This window comes from Mustelus asterias, unplaced genomic scaffold, assembly GCF_964213995.1.
Source record: "Mustelus asterias unplaced genomic scaffold, sMusAst1.hap1.1 HAP1_SCAFFOLD_863, whole genome shotgun sequence".
Lineage (NCBI taxonomy): Eukaryota > Metazoa > Chordata > Chondrichthyes > Carcharhiniformes > Triakidae > Mustelus > Mustelus asterias.
This window is the reverse complement of record NW_027590809.1, coordinates 7,585-24,155: the sequence shown is the minus strand read 5'-3', so window position 1 is coordinate 24,155 and position 16,571 is coordinate 7,585. Positions and strand designations below refer to the sequence as shown.

Below are 16,571 nucleotides of genomic sequence, written 5' to 3'. Positions count from 1 at the left end.
ACAATGATAGGAAGACTGCTATACCTAGTAACTGTGCTAATAGGTCCCTATTTAGTGTTCATGGATTGCATCCTTTGTAAACAGCATTAATTGGCGAATGCTCTGGATACCAGAGATTGCCCGTCCCAGTACATCTCTCTGTAGCAAGAGTCAGCACTTGCAGGAGAGGAGGGAAGAAAAGGGGTAAAACCACATGCAGTTGTGAAGCATTTGTGACCAATCCCTGCACTGTACCAGCAGAGAATTGGGCCTGTTTCCTAGCAGACAGGATGTGGCTTAATACAAGATGGGGCTGCTTATTAACTGGAACGTGATTCTGTTTTTGTCTGAGCTACACATCCTGCCTTGTCATCCCATCCCCTGTTAGCACATGGCCCACACTCCAGTAACAAACACTTCTCTAAGCTGACAATCTGCTTCCTAAATTATGGAGATTATGTTTTGTGCATGGCTTTTCTGCCCTTTGCATATTGACCTGCTGATGAGCTCAGCAGGAAACCTGCGGCTTCAGCACAACTTTTTTTAAAATTCCAATCTGCAGAAAGGAGTCAGACACTGAGAGAGACTTTGAACCCACAACCATACGACCACACCACCTCTTCTGGTGCCTTCAGATTTTTTTCCCCTCTTCCCCATGCTTGTGGTCTTTCTATATTTATGAATAAGCATTAACTGGCTGTTTGACTACGGGGGGCATCATTGCTAAAGAAGTCCTGTCCACACATCTAAGCTTTCCAGTGCCTATCCAGTTCTCAGGATTCTGAGCTTTGGGCTTCGGAGACCAATTGCAGTAAAGTCAATTGCTCTGCCTTTGCTGTGACCCTGGCTGAACACAAGCTGTGGCTTTTGCTACCAAATAAACCTGTTGTACTTTAACCTGGTGTTGTTAAACTTCTTACTGTGTTTACCCCAGTCCAACGCCAGCATCTCCACACCCTGGCTGAAGCCAGCTTCACTCAGCAGAGACTGAGGATTGAAACTGGAATCTTCCTAGTTTATATGTCATAATAATAATTTACATTTATGCAAGCACTTTCAACATTGTAAAACATTGTCGCCAGAGAGTTAACAAATAAAATTCAACACTGGGCTAAATAAACGCATTTAAAACAGGAAACCAAGAGGAGTTTTAAGGAGCGTCTCAAAGGAGAAAGGGGCAAAGAGGTTTTTAGAAAAGGAATTCTAGAGCTTAAGGTGCAGGAAACTGGAGACACAGCCACTAATGGTGGAACAATGGAAATTGGGCATGTGTGAAAGGCCAAAATTAGAGGGTCGCAGAAATCTCAAGGAAATGGCAGAGATTACAGAGATGGGGAAATGGCAAGATCAGAGAGGGATTATAAAACAAGAGTGTTCATTTTAAAATGATTGTGCGGGAGCAAGTAGGGCTGACTCTTTATTAGGTTACACACCCTGCAACTTCTTACTTCCTACTTTCTCCACAAGCAAGGAGAGAGATCACAGATTTCCCAAGGGCTGCATTGAGATAGGAGATTGTTCCACTGAGTGACTGACCTGGGCAGACAGTCATTATACTAATGAGAGGGATGCTGCAGGACATGCTTTTCATCAGTTTTATGTTTCACAACATGTTGGCTTATGGTGAGGATGGGATTTTGGGCTGTGAAGCCTCACACCTTGACAAAGGGCAAGGTAGCACAGAATGCGCAGCGCCTGCAAAATTAATTGAAGCGAGAATGTGATTGAAAATATGCTGATTAGAGTTAGTTAAAAATATGCTGATAGTAACTGCCCCTTTGACGTTTATGCTGCCAGTTTGGAAAATTAGACATTATTATTAGTTGAAAAAATTACTAAATTTAAGCCAACCCCTCACATGGTGAAGAGAGGAAAGAGTGCATTTCGAGAATGCTGAGGCCGTGCAAACTTGTTTCCTGTACCATTTGGTAATTGCTCAACCACAGCATCAGTGCACTTGCTCCGCCCCATTTACACTCATCAGCCACAATTTTAAGGTATATCACGTCAGGCCTAACAGGCTTAGACAGTTAAACGATGAGGCCAGGCCAGGCTTGTGTTCCCTCGAGTTTAGAAGATTGAGAGTGATCTGATAGAAGTACTTAAAAATTAAAGGATACAATGGGGCAGGTAAAGAGAAACTATGTCCTCTAGTGGGGGAAATCTTAAAATTAGATTCAGAGTTCAGAATGGGGAAGTACATTTTAACACAAAAGGGTAATGGAAATCTGGAATTCTCTCCCTACAAGGCTGTGGGGCTCAATTGGAGCTTTCAAGATTCTAATTGGTGGATTTTGTTAGGTCAGGGTATCAAGAGATATGGAGCTAATGTGGGTAAATGAAATTGAGGTCTAGATATGAGCTAACAAAATGACAGAACCTGCTTGAGGGACTGAATGGACTTCACCTGTTCCCATTTTCAAATAAAAGTACATGTTATTTTAATCTCCTCTTCCTGATTTTCTTCACCCCTTTTCTGTATGAATCCACCTGGCGGCTATTTAACAACAAGAGGCTTTGTAGCCAAGCCTGATCGTGGTCGCTGTCAATTTCCACAGCCTTTCAGGAGAAGGAGCTGTGTTCTATAAGGAAGGAAATCTGTCATCCTTACCTGGTCGAGCCTACATGTGACTCCACAACAATGTGGTTGACTCTTAAATGCCCTCTGAAATGGCCTAGCAAGCCACTCAATTCGAGGGCAGTTAGGGATGGTCAACAAATGCTGCTCCAGCCAGTGACACCCAAATCCCATGAAAGAATAAAAAATAAATATACAATTGGTACAATTTGCTGTTCCGCCATTTTCTTCCAATCTTTCTCAATGGAACGTTCAACTTCTTTTAAGTTTGACGTTGATGAAGTTAATCATCAGATTGCCCAGAACGCTGCCTCATGCTGAAACCAACCCCTGCGAGATGGGGTAAGGAAGAGGATCCAGCCCAGCTCCTTCTATGGTCGTTATGTCATGACCTCTATTTGATTTGATTTATTATTGTCACATCTATTAGCATACAGTGAAAAGTATTGTTTCTTGCATGCTATACAGGCAAAGCACACCAAACATACAGAATGAAAGGAGAGGGTGCAGAATGTAGTGTTACAGTCATAGCTAGGGTGTAGAGAAAGATCAACATAATATGAGGTAGGTCCATTCAAAAGTCTGATGGCAGCAGAAAAGAAGCTGTTCTTAAGTCGGTTGCTACGTGACCTCAGACTTTTGTATCTTTTCCCTAACAGAAGAAGGTGGGAGAGAGCACAACTGGGATGCGTGGGGTCCTTGATTAGGCTGGCTGCTTTTCCGAGGTAGCGGGCAGTGTAGAACAGAGTCAATGGATGGGAGACTGGTTTGCGTGATAGATTGGGCGACATTCATGACCCTTTGTAGTTTCTTGTGGTCTTGGACAGAGCAGGAGCCATACCAAGCTTTGGTGCAACCAGAAAGAATGCTTCCTATGGCACATCTGTAAAGGTTGGTCAGAATTGTAGCGGACATGCCAAATTTCCTTAGCCTCCTGAGAAAATAGAGGCGTTGGTGGGCTTTCATAACTCTAGCGTCAGCATGGAGGGACCAGGGCAGGTTGTTGGCGATCTGGACACCTAGAAACCTGAAGCTCTTGACCATTTCTACTTCATCTCCATTGATGCATTCCACTACGCTTCCTGAAGTCGATGACTACCTCCTTTGTTTTGTTGACATTGAGGGAGAAATTATTGTTGTTTCACCAGTTCACCAGATTCTCTATCTCTTTCCCATAGTCCGTCTCATCATTGTTTGAGATCTGACCCACTACGGCGACTGGGATGTATGTGCATAGATATTGACTCGGGAAATGGTCAGGTACCGTAGGTCAACACTCGCAACCAGGGATGGGAGGAGCAAAGTAGAACTGACAGAAAAATCACTCCTTTGCAAGAAATGTCTCAGATTTAATGCTGTCTTTGTCTACAATCTATCTGCCATTAATGCTGTTCATTGCTGCAATCTGTTTGTCTCTGTAATGTCGCTGCAGATGCCTCAACCTTCTGGGTCTTGAATGTGAGATACCCCCAGATACCAGATACCATCAACCTCATTTCAGGAGGTGGTCATTGGCTGCCTGACTTTCCACTAGGAAACTGCTGCTTCACCAGAGCATCGGATTAAAACGGGTTCAAATCACTACCAACAATCATGCATTAGTGAAAGAGAGAATTAGAGGTCACCTGTTTTATGGGTTGGTAATTGGCTGTAATAGGGACAGAGGGCCACATTTTCACTGGGTTCAGGAAAACCCAACCTACCCATAATGCACACCTGACCCACGTGTGGCTTTAAAGTTAAAGTTTATTTATTAGTCACAAGTAAAGCTTACACTGCAATGAAGTTACTGTGAATTTCCCCTAGTCGCCACAGTCCAGCGCCTGTTCGGGTCAATGCACCTAACCAGCATGTCTTTCAGAATGTGGGAGGAAACCGGAGCACCCGGAGGAAACCCACGCAGACACGGGGAGAACATGCAAACTCCACACAGAGTGACCCAAGCCGGGAATTGAACCCGGGTCCCTGGCGCTGTGAAGCAACAGTGCTAACCACTGTGCTACTGTGCCGCCCCCAAGAGGGGTTAAGAGGGGAGTTCTGTCATTTCGCAAAGGGGTCGGGTTCATAGTGCATTTTGCGAAGCGTGATGGAGTCTGTGAGGAGTGTCGATGTGAAGGCAGGCTGGTTAGAAGACCCTTCTATGTTCTTCAACATAACAACCTAGCTCCCAAAGTTGTTTAAAGGCCCCTAAACTCACCCCTCAGCCCCCTCAACCCGCCATCCATCCCTCATGTCACCCAACACCTCATTTGTCCTGGTGCCATCCCATGTCCCTTCTATGCCCCTATGTCACACTGGGTGGGATTCTCTGGTCTCCCTGCGGCATCTTTCTAGCAGCGAGAGGTGGCACACCATTGGCCGGCGGCGGGATCTTCTTGTCCCACCGCTGTCAATGGGATTTCCCATCGACTCTACCCCATGCCTCCGGGAAACCCACTTGCAGGGCTGGGCCGTTGGTGGGGACCAGTAGATCCCGCAGCGTGAACAGCTGGAAAGTTCCAGTCCCTATGTCAGCCCCTATTCCCATTTCACCTCATGCATACTCTATGTGCTCCTGTATCCTACACGGCCATTCACCCAGCACTATTTATCATTCTCAGGAACCATTTCTCAGAATTATTTTAAATTCATTGGGAAACTATTAAATATTTTACAATCAAAGAAAATCATGAATTAAATTCAATATTATTGATACTAGAGCAAAATAATCCAAGGGAAAAATAGATGCAATCCTCTAAGCGGCTATTAGGTTTGTAAACAAACAAAAAAACGTGAAAGACATATTCTCTTATTATAGGCACATTAACGTTTCAGTAGTTCTTGGATCAATAAGATTACCTGCTGGGCTTAAGCTTTTGAAACCCAGCCAAACATTCACAATGGAACATCTGTCATAACAGAAGTTTCCAACTCCTCTGACAGAACAGAAATCTATTTCTCCTTCACTCAGAGTGCCTGCCAATCAATGGGGAGCAGGTGCAGACCATTTCTACATTCAGAAGCAATTTTAAAAAAAGCCAGATCTGCAAGTCCAATTAAATCAAAACACAAAACATGGTAGCAGAGGGCAGTTTTTTTTTGTACATTTTAAAAGATATTATGTTGCTTTCTCCATTGGAAAAGTACCATAATGCACATGAATAATTACACAAAGCTGGTCAACTTTGCAACTTCATTAAAAACACACCTATGTACAATACAGCACCTTAAGAAGTCTCACAACCCCAGGTTAAAGTCCAACAGGTTTATTTGGGATGATGAGCTTTCTGAGCGCTTCATCGCCTGATGAAGGAGCAGCGCTCCGAAAGTTCATGATTCCAAATAAACCTGTTGGACTTTAACCTGGGGTTGTGAGAATTCTTACTGTGCTTACCCCAGCCCAACCCCGACATCTCCACATCACGGCTATCATACAGCACCTAATAGCGACATTTGAAGGTGTTAAAATATTTTACATGGACCTTTCAAAATGTTCCAGACTTCTTGGCAGACTTTCCATTTTCTTCACAAACTCTTGAACCTGGTGTGCTTTTAATGGCTTCCAGAACCCTACACTACCAGATGAAAATATTTTGCGGAAGGAAATTCGATTTTCATCCCCCATTTAAAATGGAGAACACAAGCTCAGTGGGAATGAGTGAACGCTTTTCACATGAGGCATTTCTAATTTGCAAAATGGCCAGAGGAAAATGCTGTGGGTTGGGAATGCGAAGGAAAATTAGATTTCCTCTAAAGAAAAGTGTGGCTTTCTGCGCACTAAAACATGCCTCCACACCCAGATGAAAATTTGTCTCACTGAGTAGAGATAAAAGGTTCATTCTCTGAAAATTATATATTCATGTTAACAGATGATATTAAGTTAGGAAACATGTAAATGGTATAGAATAGAGCAGGAATTTGCCAAGGACACAGACAGATTAGGCGGCATGGTAGCACAGTGGTTAGCACTGCTGCTTCACAGCTCCAGGGACCTGGGTTCGATTCCCTGCTTGGGTCACTGTCTGTGTGGAGTTTGCACATTCTCCTCGTGCCTGCGTGGGTTTCCTCCGGGTGCTCCGGTTTCCTCCCACAGTCTAAAGATGTGCGGGTTAGGTTGATTGGCCGTGCTAAAATTGCCCCTTAGTGTCTTGAGATGGGTAGGTTAGAGGGATTAGCGGGTAAATATGTAGGGATATGGGGGTAGGGCCTGGGTGGGATTGTGGTCGGTGTAGACTCGATGGGCCGAATGGCCTCCTTCTACATTGTAGGGTTTCTATGATTTCTATGATTCTATGAAATGGAAAAGCAGATGGAACTCTATATAGGGAATATTGAAGTTAAATTGAGAAAAACAAGTTGGAATATTTTCTTATTGGTGAGACAATGGAGGAATGGAGGGATTTGGATGTCCAGTTACACTAATTACTGAAAACTAGAATACAGGTACAAAAAAACATTAAAAGCCTAATGAAATATTAGCCTGCATCTCAAATGGGCTGGGAATTAATAAAAGGGAGGAAATTATGCGTGGGTTATACAGAGCTTTGGTCAGACTCCATTGTGCTCAGTCCTGGACACTGGATATAATATTGGTCTCCTCAGAGGGTACGTAGTATTCACTGAGATGATATCTGGGATTAAAGGGTTAAATCTTGGCTCATATTCCCTTGAATTCAGAAGAGTGGTGATTTTATTGAAGTTTTTCAAAATGAGAAACAGGATTCAATAGGATAGATACATCGAAAGTATTTCCTCTGGTAGGGCCGGGGAATTCAGAACAAAATTGAAATTCCAGTCAGGAAGCACCTCTCCACAGTGAGGCAGTGGAAATCCATAAATCCCTCTCCCCAAAAGATGGTAGATGTGGGAGGAGTTAGAGTTTCCAAGATGAAGGTCGATAGATTTTTGTGAGGTAATGGTATCAAAGCAGCTGAATGAAAGGCAGGGAAATGGAGTTCAATTACAGAACAGCCACGTTTAAACTGAGAGACAGAACAGGATTGAGGGGCTGAATTACCTCTTCTTGCTCCAAAGTAAGAAATAGATGGTAAGTAGAGGAAGAGGGACTTTTTTGCAAGAGTCAGTTGGATTGGATCAAGCGCTCTCATCTATATTCACTTCATGAGAACATTTGAGGATAAATTTAAGATTGAACAACATTTCACTCACCAATGTCTGATTTTGGACACGAGGCCTCGATAAACAACTCAAATGTCCTTTCTGGGCTTGGTCTAAAAATAGAAATTGAAAAGACATTGGTTAAGTCATTGCTAATCTGGAAGAGCAAGTCATCTCTCCTGAAGCACTGACTCAAGCAGGGTACAAGATCCCAGGCTGCCCTATGCTAACTCAACAATTACGAACCTTGGAGTTATCTCAGAAGACGCTGACATGCATTCCCTCACATAATCCCACACACACACTAACTCTCATGTTGACATAGAGGAGTCACTGGTTAGCAAACAGCACCATGGTGGAAAATAAAGCATCAAACTACAAAATTACAGAATTGTTACAGAAAGAAGGAAGCCATTTGGCCCATCTTGTCTGCTTAGCAAATGCCGTCTGGAAATTTAAGTCCAGTACATCTACCGGTTCCCCTTTATCCATAGCACATGTGATTCCTTCAAAGAACTCCAATAAATTGGTTAAACACAATTTCCTTTTCACAAAACCATGTTGACTCTGCCTGATTGCCTTGAATTTTTCTAACTGCCCTGCCATAACTTCTACAATAATAGCTTCTAACATTTTTCCTAAATTAGTCTAACTGGCCTTTTCCTTTTCAACCCGAATGTAAAATTCAATCATGTTGTGGTTGTTGCTACCTTGGGGTGTCTTCACTCTTCGGTCATTAATTATTCTTGTCACATTAGACAATACCAAGTCTAATGTAACCTGTTTTCTGGTTGGTTCCAGAACAAGCTACTCTAAGAAACTGTTCCAAAAGTATTCTACAAACTCCTCATCCAGGCCACTACTGCCAATCATTTTATCCAGTTTATATTTAAAATTACGTGTGATTAATAATCAATATTATTGCCCAATAAGCACCCAATATTTCTTCTTGTATACCACTCTCTCTAGAGACTTCTTTCCCCTACTATTCCTCCTCTCCGCCTAACCCGATTCTACATTCTGATCTCCTGAACCAAGCTCATCTATAACTCGCAGCAATGCCAGCCTTGATCAACAGGGCCACCCCTCCACCCTTACCTAGCTCTTGAATGTCACATACCCCTCAATATTCAGGATCCAATCCTTGTTATAAAAGAACAAAGAACAAAGAACAGTACAGCACAGGAAACAGGCCCTTTGGCCCTCCAAGCCTGTGCCGCTCATTGGTCCAACTAGACCATTCGTTTGTATCCCTCCATTCCCAGACTGCTCATGTGACTATCCAGGTAAGTCTTAAACGATGTCAGCGTGCCTGCCTCTACCACCCTACTTGGCAGCGCATTCCAGGCCCCCATCACTCTCTTGTGTAAAAAACGTCCCTCTGATATCTGAGTTATACCTCGCCCCTCTCACCTTGAGCCCGTGACCCCTCGTGATCGTTATCTTGCAGCCATATCTCCGTAATGGCTATTAGGTCATATTTATTTATTTCAATGTGCGCTATCAGTTCATTTACTTTGATACGAATGTTACACACATTCAGTTACAGAGCCTCTAGTTTTATCTTTTTGTTATCTTTGTAACATCCAGTCTTGAGTATTAGTGTAGCCTTAGATTTAATCTCTCTGTCCCTTCCTGCTATTCTATAACACTCATTTCTCAAATTACTACTCTGGTCTCAATTGAATCCCTATAATACAGAAAGAGGCCGTTCAGCCCATCAAGTCTGCAATGACTGTCCAAAAGTACATCTTACTCCCCCACCCCACCTTATCCCTGCACATTTTACCATGGCCAATCCACCTAACCTGCGCATCTTTGGACTGTGGGAGGAAACCGGAGCACCCAGAGGAAACCCACACAGACACGGGGAGAACGTGCAAACTCTCAAGGCTGGAATCGAACCCGGGTGTCTGGCGCTATGAGGCAGCAGTGGTGTACCACTGTGCTGCCCCTGTTGTCTCCTGCCCTGAAGTTTCTACATCTGTCCAAGCTTGATCCCTCACGTTCCTGGTGCTGTGAGGCCATTCTCCCGCCTTCTCCCCATAACTATGCACGTTATTTTTCACATAATCATAGAATCCCTACAACGCAGAAGGAGGCCAATTGGCCCATCGAGCCTGCACCAACAACAATCCCACCCATAACCCCACATATTTACCCTGCTAATCCCCTTGACACTAAGGGTCAATTTAGCATGGCCAATCCACCTAAAGCACACATCTTTGGAGTATGGGAGGAAACCAGAGCACCCGGAGGAAACCCACGCAGACACAGGGAGAATGTGCAAACTCCACACAGTGACCCAAGCTGGGAATCGAACGCAGGTCTCTGGCACTGTAAGGCAGCTGTGCTAACCACCATGCCACCCATAATCATGTAATTCCTTCTGAAATGCCTCGATTGAACCTGCCTCCACCACACTCTCAGGCAGTGCATTCCAGACCCTAACCATTCAATGTGTGAAGGCGTTTTTTCTCATATGACTTTTGCCTCTTTTGCCAATTATTTTAAATCTGCGGCCTCTTATTCTGGATCCCTCCACCAATGAAGACAGTTTCTTCCTATCTACTCTGTCCAAACCTCGCATGATTTTGAATATCTCTGTCAGATCTCTCAGCGTTCTTTTCTCTGAGGAAAAGAGTCCTAACTTCTCCAATCTACCTTCACAACAGCAGTTTCTCATCCCTGAAACTATTCTTGTCAACCCCTTCTGCACTCTCTCTAATGCCTTCACATCCTTCCTAAATGTGGAGCCCAGAACTGGATGCAATACTCCAGCTGAGGTCTAATTAGTGTCTCATACAAGCTCAATCTAATGTCCTTGCTCTTGTACTCTATCAATAAAGCCTAGGATATTATATGCTTTATTCATTGCTCTCTCATCCTGCCCTGCCACCTTTAATGATTTATGCATTTACCCAGGTCTGTCTGCTCCTGAAACCCCTTTCGACTTGCACCCTTAAATTTATACTGTATCTTCATGTTCTTCCTACCAAAATGTATCATCTCACATTTCTCTGCATTGAACCTCATCTATCACCTATCACCCATTCCACCAGCATGTTTACATCCTTTTGAAGTTCAGCATTGTATTCCTCACAGTTTACAATGCTTCCAAGTTTTGCATAGACAGCAAATTTTAAAATTATTCCCTGTACACCAAGTCTTGACCATTAATCCATATTTATCAGGAAAAGCAAAGACCCCTGGGGAACTCCATTACAAACCTTCCTCCAGCCTGAAAAGCATCCATGAACCATTACTTTCTTTCTTGTTAATCAGTCAATTTTGTACCCCTGTTGCTACTGTCCCTTTTATTCCATAACCTCACAAGTCTAAGGAACGGCACAAAGTACTTGTCATGCTGACAAAGCCTGAACCATCTTGAAGACATATTTTATTAAAGTTCTTTTGCAGTTTCTTAGCTTCCATGCTTCATAAACTCACAACAACTGATAAATATATATGCATAGTGCCTTGACGTAACAAAACATCAAACAGAAAGTATGACATCAAACCACTTAAGGAGATAGGTCAGATGATTTGATTTTGATATATTTATTATTGTCACATGTATTAGTATATAATGAAAAGTATTGTTTCTTGCATGCTATACAGACAAAGCATACTGTTCATAGAGAAGGAACAAAGAGAGTGCAGAATGTAGTGTTACAGTCATAGCTAGGGTGTAGAGAAAGATCAACTTAGTGCGAGGTAGGTCCATTAAAAGGTCTGATGGCAGCAGGGGAAGACCAAATGATGACCAAAACCTTGGTTAAAATATATTGGTTTTAAGTAGTTTCTTAAAGAAGGAAAGCAAAGTAAAGAGTCAGAGGTGTGCAGGGTAGGAGTTCCAGAGCTTTGGATCATGGCAGCTAAAAGCACAGCTGTAAAACTTGAAGTGATCCTGAGTGTCTAGATTCTGAATGTGGAAGATCCAGCCTTGGGTCATCTGGACTCAAAACGTCAGCTCTTTTCTCTCCTCACAGATGCTGCCAGACCTGCTGAGATTTTCCAGCATTTTCGCTTTTGGTTTCTCTTTAACCAATCCTATCTTGATTACAAATCTTCTCCTGTGCCAGTTTCTCTGTTCAATTAGGTTATAGCTGATCTGTACCTCAACTCCATTTACACGCCTTAGCTCCATTTGCTTTGATACTCTTACACAGCAAAGATCTATTCATTTACATGCGGGGTTATTTGTCAGAAGCAGATGCTGGAACCCTGCCTGAATTTTCCTCTCCTTCCATTGGGAGCATCAGCACTGCAAATCTGATTGGCTGACCCAGTAAAGTTCGGGCAGTGAAACTGAAGATGCTTACCTCTTGCTGGGTACAGTTCTGGAGGGGAAAGAGGGGACAGCTATTTACGTTAGATCAGCTCAATCTTCTTGATGGGAACCTGCTCAAAATTATTGAAGGCGGGTAGCCCAGGGTCGGTGAGACCAGGATAGGTTGGGGTTAAAGGGAAACCTAACCCATACCTTCCTTCAGGGGTTCTATTTGTCCAAGTTAGGCATAGTCTGTGAGGGACAGTATGGATCTCTCTCTGTGCGAGAGAGTGAAATGGTTAAGGCCTAAGGGTACCATTCCACGTCAAACATGGTTGACCAGGAATCTCCCTTCTGGGATTACTAGGAATCAAATTAGGAGACTCCCATGTTCCTAGAACAGGGCCAATTTTGATTATCGATTCCAGGCTGGGCAAGATCGGGTAAATCAACAAAACCCATGAAAGAAATCAGTATTCTCTGGGACTCAGTTGCTTGTTAACTAAGCCAGCAGGTTTTCCCTCATTTGATCATTATTCAGGTGAGGAAGCACCCAGCTCCACTCTTATAGGGAAAGTGCACAAGACTCATGCTCCTGCTTATAAAAACAGAAAATGGTAGAAAAACTCAGCAGGTCTGGCAGCATCTGTGGAGAGAGAGAAACAGAGTTAATGTTTAGAATCTGTATGACTTCTTCAGAGCTGAAGAGAGTTAGGAATTTGATGGGATTTATATTGTTGAAGAGAGTGGCTGGAGCAGGTGGAGCAAAATGGGTTAGGTGGGAGCTCAGGAGAGATTTGACAAGGCTGTCATGGACACAAGACAAAGGGAGCAGTAATGGTAATTAAAGACTAAGGCAAGTGCGAATAGTGGCATAAAGGTTAGATGCAAAATGTGCTATTGCAGAACAAGGGTCAGTGCTCTGTGAAAGCAAAACTTAAGACCAGGTTGCAGCCTGGGGTCCTGTAGGTATTGTGGGTTGGGAAAAAAATATTAAAATGGGGGCTGAGTTCATGGTTTGAATTTGTTGAATTCAGCCCCAAAGACTGTAAAGTGTCTAATTGGAAGATGGGGTGTTTTTTTTCCAATTTGTGTTGTGTTTCACTGGAACATTGCAGTTGGCCAAGGACTGAAATGTGGGCATGAGAGCAAGATGATGAATTGAAATGGCAAGTGACAGGAAGGTCAGAGTCATGTTTGTGGACTGAGAGATGTTATGCAAAACGGCCACCCAGTCTGCATTTAGCCTCCCTAACTCATAGGGACCGCATTGTGAGCAGCGAATGCAGTAGACTAAGTTGAAAGACATACAAATAACTCGCTGGCTTCACCTGGAAGCAGTGTTTGTGGCCTTGAATGCTCAGGAGGAGGCCAAAGGGCAGGTGTTACACCTTGCATGACAAGATTCCTAATTATTCCTCTTTGATGGGGAAGTTGCCCCAATCTACTATGCTCCTGGTCATGATAGCACATCTTATTGAATTATTTGCCCGAAGACAGGTCCAACCTATAAATCTATCCCAGATAGGGCAGGGAGGCATCCCTGAATCTATCCCAGCTGGAGCAGAGCAAGCACCATTGCAACTCAGTCAAACAACGCCCTCTCCCACAACCTTAAAGGAGTCCAGGTTGCTGTGGCAAGCTACACTTTTGCATGCATGCTGTAGTCTAGACCTACAGATAGTGATGTGAGACTTCTTACTGTCCAACACCAGCATTTCCACATCATTACAGATAGTGATAACAGAGACTCCAATTTCTTTACATCATGCGCTTGACCTGGAATCTCTCCTGCTATTGGCACAAATTGGAAGTAAAGATGTCAGCACGGTGGCACAATGGTTAGTACTGCTGCTTCACTATAACAGGGACCCGGGTTCAATTTCGGCTTTGGGTCACCATGTGGAGTTTCCACATTCTCCCCATTTCTGTACGGGTTTCCTCCAGGTGCTCCAGTTTTCTCCCACAGTCCAAAGATGCACAGGTTAGGTGGATTGATCAAGCTAAATTTTCCCTTAGTGTGCAAAGATGTGTTGGTTAGGTGGATTAGCCAGGGTAATTACGTGGGGTTACGAGGATAGGGCAGATAAGGCCTGAGTAAGATGCTCTTTCGGAGAGTTGGTGCAGACTCGATGGGCCAAATGATGGCCACCTTCTGCATTCAAGGGATTCTATGGTTCTCTTCATGAGTTGATACCCGATCTGTTTGGCTACATTATAAACGCATTTTCAATCAGCCATCAAGTCTTGGAGTGGGATCTAAACCCAGAAATTCTTGCTTAGGGGCCGGGACACTATCCATAACCACCTGTGTTGGCACCACACAGCGTGTAATGGACCAGTTTAATGCCTCTTGATTACTGAACCAATATAAAGACTAATTGAGTGGCCAGAAGACAGACACAGCGCATACAACAACAATACTGGTGAGAGGGATCCCCATGTCACTGGTTTTCACACTGAGATTATAGTTTGGTCAATTCACACACAGGATATGAAACAACATGGACGAGGACAAGATGTTCAAATCTTGGATTGAGTGTAGGGTGCATTTCATGGGTTTGTTGTGATCTGTAATTTTATGGTGTTTCCTGTTTTTTAATTCCTAATGTGGTGTATCTACTTAGCTTAGTATTGTTCCTTGAAACTAGTTGTGATCTGCAGGAATCTACTAAACTGGTGACCGTAAAAAGTTTTTAATATAACAACCTTGAAAGGAAAGCTGATTGACACTAAAAAGCCACAACTCAATGCAAGGAAATGTGATCAAGGCTAATGAAGGAAGAGGGGTTAATTATTTTTGAAAATCTCTTGAGCTGAGTCGCAGTGTTAAAACTGTGTGATGATTAGGACTCGCATAAGAAAGGGATGCGAACATTGGCAGAACTTTGTAAAAAAAAATAAATGGGACACAAATGGACCAAACAATCCAAATGGGAAGTAGCCAAGCTTGGAACTGCTGGAGTAAGAACCATTCAAAGGCCATGGCCTGGTCTGACGAAGGAGCAGGGCTCCGAAAGCTAATGGCATTTGCTACCAAATAAACCTGTTGGACTTTAACCTGGTGTTGTTAAAACTCTTACTGGTCTAAAGGGACTGAGGGGAGATCCAGACACAGAAAGGAGACTTCTCGCCAGATTTAACCAGTGTCCTCATGAGATCCAGTTTATTCATACAAATGCATCAATTAAAGTTAGAAATAGCCAAAGGTAAAAATGTTTCTCTTTCCACTTTCTCCATTCTTAGGATCTTTCATTTTCAACCTTTATAGACTTAGTTGGTCTATGTTGGATGAATATTAGCAGTGTTCTGTAACAGATTTAGAGATAGTATACAACAGGCTAGATAATATCCACAAACCCCACTATCAAAATTGGATGAAACAGTTGCTTACAAACAACCTCATTGAGTTTGTTCAACATCCGCTCTATGTGCTATCTGAAAGCTTCTTACTTTCTGAGAGTGATAATTTAGATTTATGAAGAACACGTTTCGGTCAGATTATTGAGTTGATCTGTGTTGTAGAACCTGGGGTGAAACAGCTACATATAACAGTACAAAGTTGAGAATGATTTGCATCCATCAGGTCACAAGCCAGTGTTAGGTTTTCAGTGAAGGTACGAACCTCACACTAACTTCCTTTATAGCAACCATTTTGTTATCACTTAATCTCTTGTACAGACTTAATCCCAGGTGTATAGGCAACATTATCCTCTCCTGGTCCTTCACCAGCCATATTTGTTTCCAAAAGTTAAAGCATTGGCAAAGAAGTTAAAAATGAGATTAAGGAAATAATTATTTCAACTCACTTCAACTGTACAAAACCACCTGTTGACTCAAGCATCAGCTAAATCGTGGTTTCAGCTCCTTCCCTTCAAACCCCGATTTCTCTTCAAACAACTAACTTTTACGCAAGCACCAACGGCACACAACAATAGCAGAGAAGGAAAGAAATACAACAGACAAAATAAGGAGAGTGTTGCAATCTTGTAATCTTATTGAAAGTGGTTGAGTTTCTTACTTGATCCTGGATCCCATGGTTTTCTACATGGCCACCAGTGTTCTCAGCTGTAAAGAATCCTAGTCTGGATTTGGATAGATCATGGAGTTTGGGAAGAGCTGGAAGTGGGGAGATGGTAAGGGGATGGTGCAAGGGTGCCTTGTACTGAGTTAATACATTTGACAGCGTTTTCTGACAGTATGTAATACTGCGATCCTTCCGTTACACCATAGGAAGTGAATGACGTGCCACTCAGATCAGAGTCACTATATATAGTGATACCACAGGCTCAGAGTGCAGTGCGTTATTATTAATTGTGGGGACCATGGCTATGATACAGGTTACTGCATAATAATCCTTCTCCTTACATCAGTCCTCATTTTACCACACATTTTAAAAAATTAAATTAAATTTTAGGGGCATCTGGACAAATACATGAATAGGATGGGAATAGAGGGATATGGTCCCTGGAAAGGTAGGGGATTTTAGTTAAGTCGGGCAGCATGGTCGGTGCAGGCTTGGAGGGCCGAAGGGCCTGTTCCTGTGCTGTAATTTTCTTTGTTCTTATTTCCTGATGATGTAACAATATATGTAAATATTTCCTGAAGAGGTTCAGTACAGGACAACTGACTGGGGAATGAGAG

At 43.0% G+C, this 16,571-nt stretch overlaps 1 protein-coding gene across 2 annotated transcripts in view; it reads right to left on the bottom strand.

Moving 5' to 3' along the window:
• Positions 1–16,166, bottom strand: part of LOC144487547 (DENN domain-containing protein 1B-like) — a 72,367-nt gene extending 56,201 nt beyond the window's left edge. The window contains exons 1-2 of one of the 2 annotated variants that reach the window (XM_078205629.1): positions 15,949–16,166; positions 7,706–7,767 (exon numbers count right to left, since the gene is read on the bottom strand). In XM_078205629.1, the coding sequence (XP_078061755.1) occupies positions 7,706–7,767; positions 15,949–15,965 (79 nt within the window). In that variant the 5' untranslated portion in view covers positions 15,966–16,166. The remainder of the gene's footprint in view (positions 1–7,705; positions 7,768–15,948) is intronic. The other variant, XM_078205630.1, reaches the window with a different exon arrangement.
• Positions 16,167–16,571: the final 405 nt, after the last annotated feature.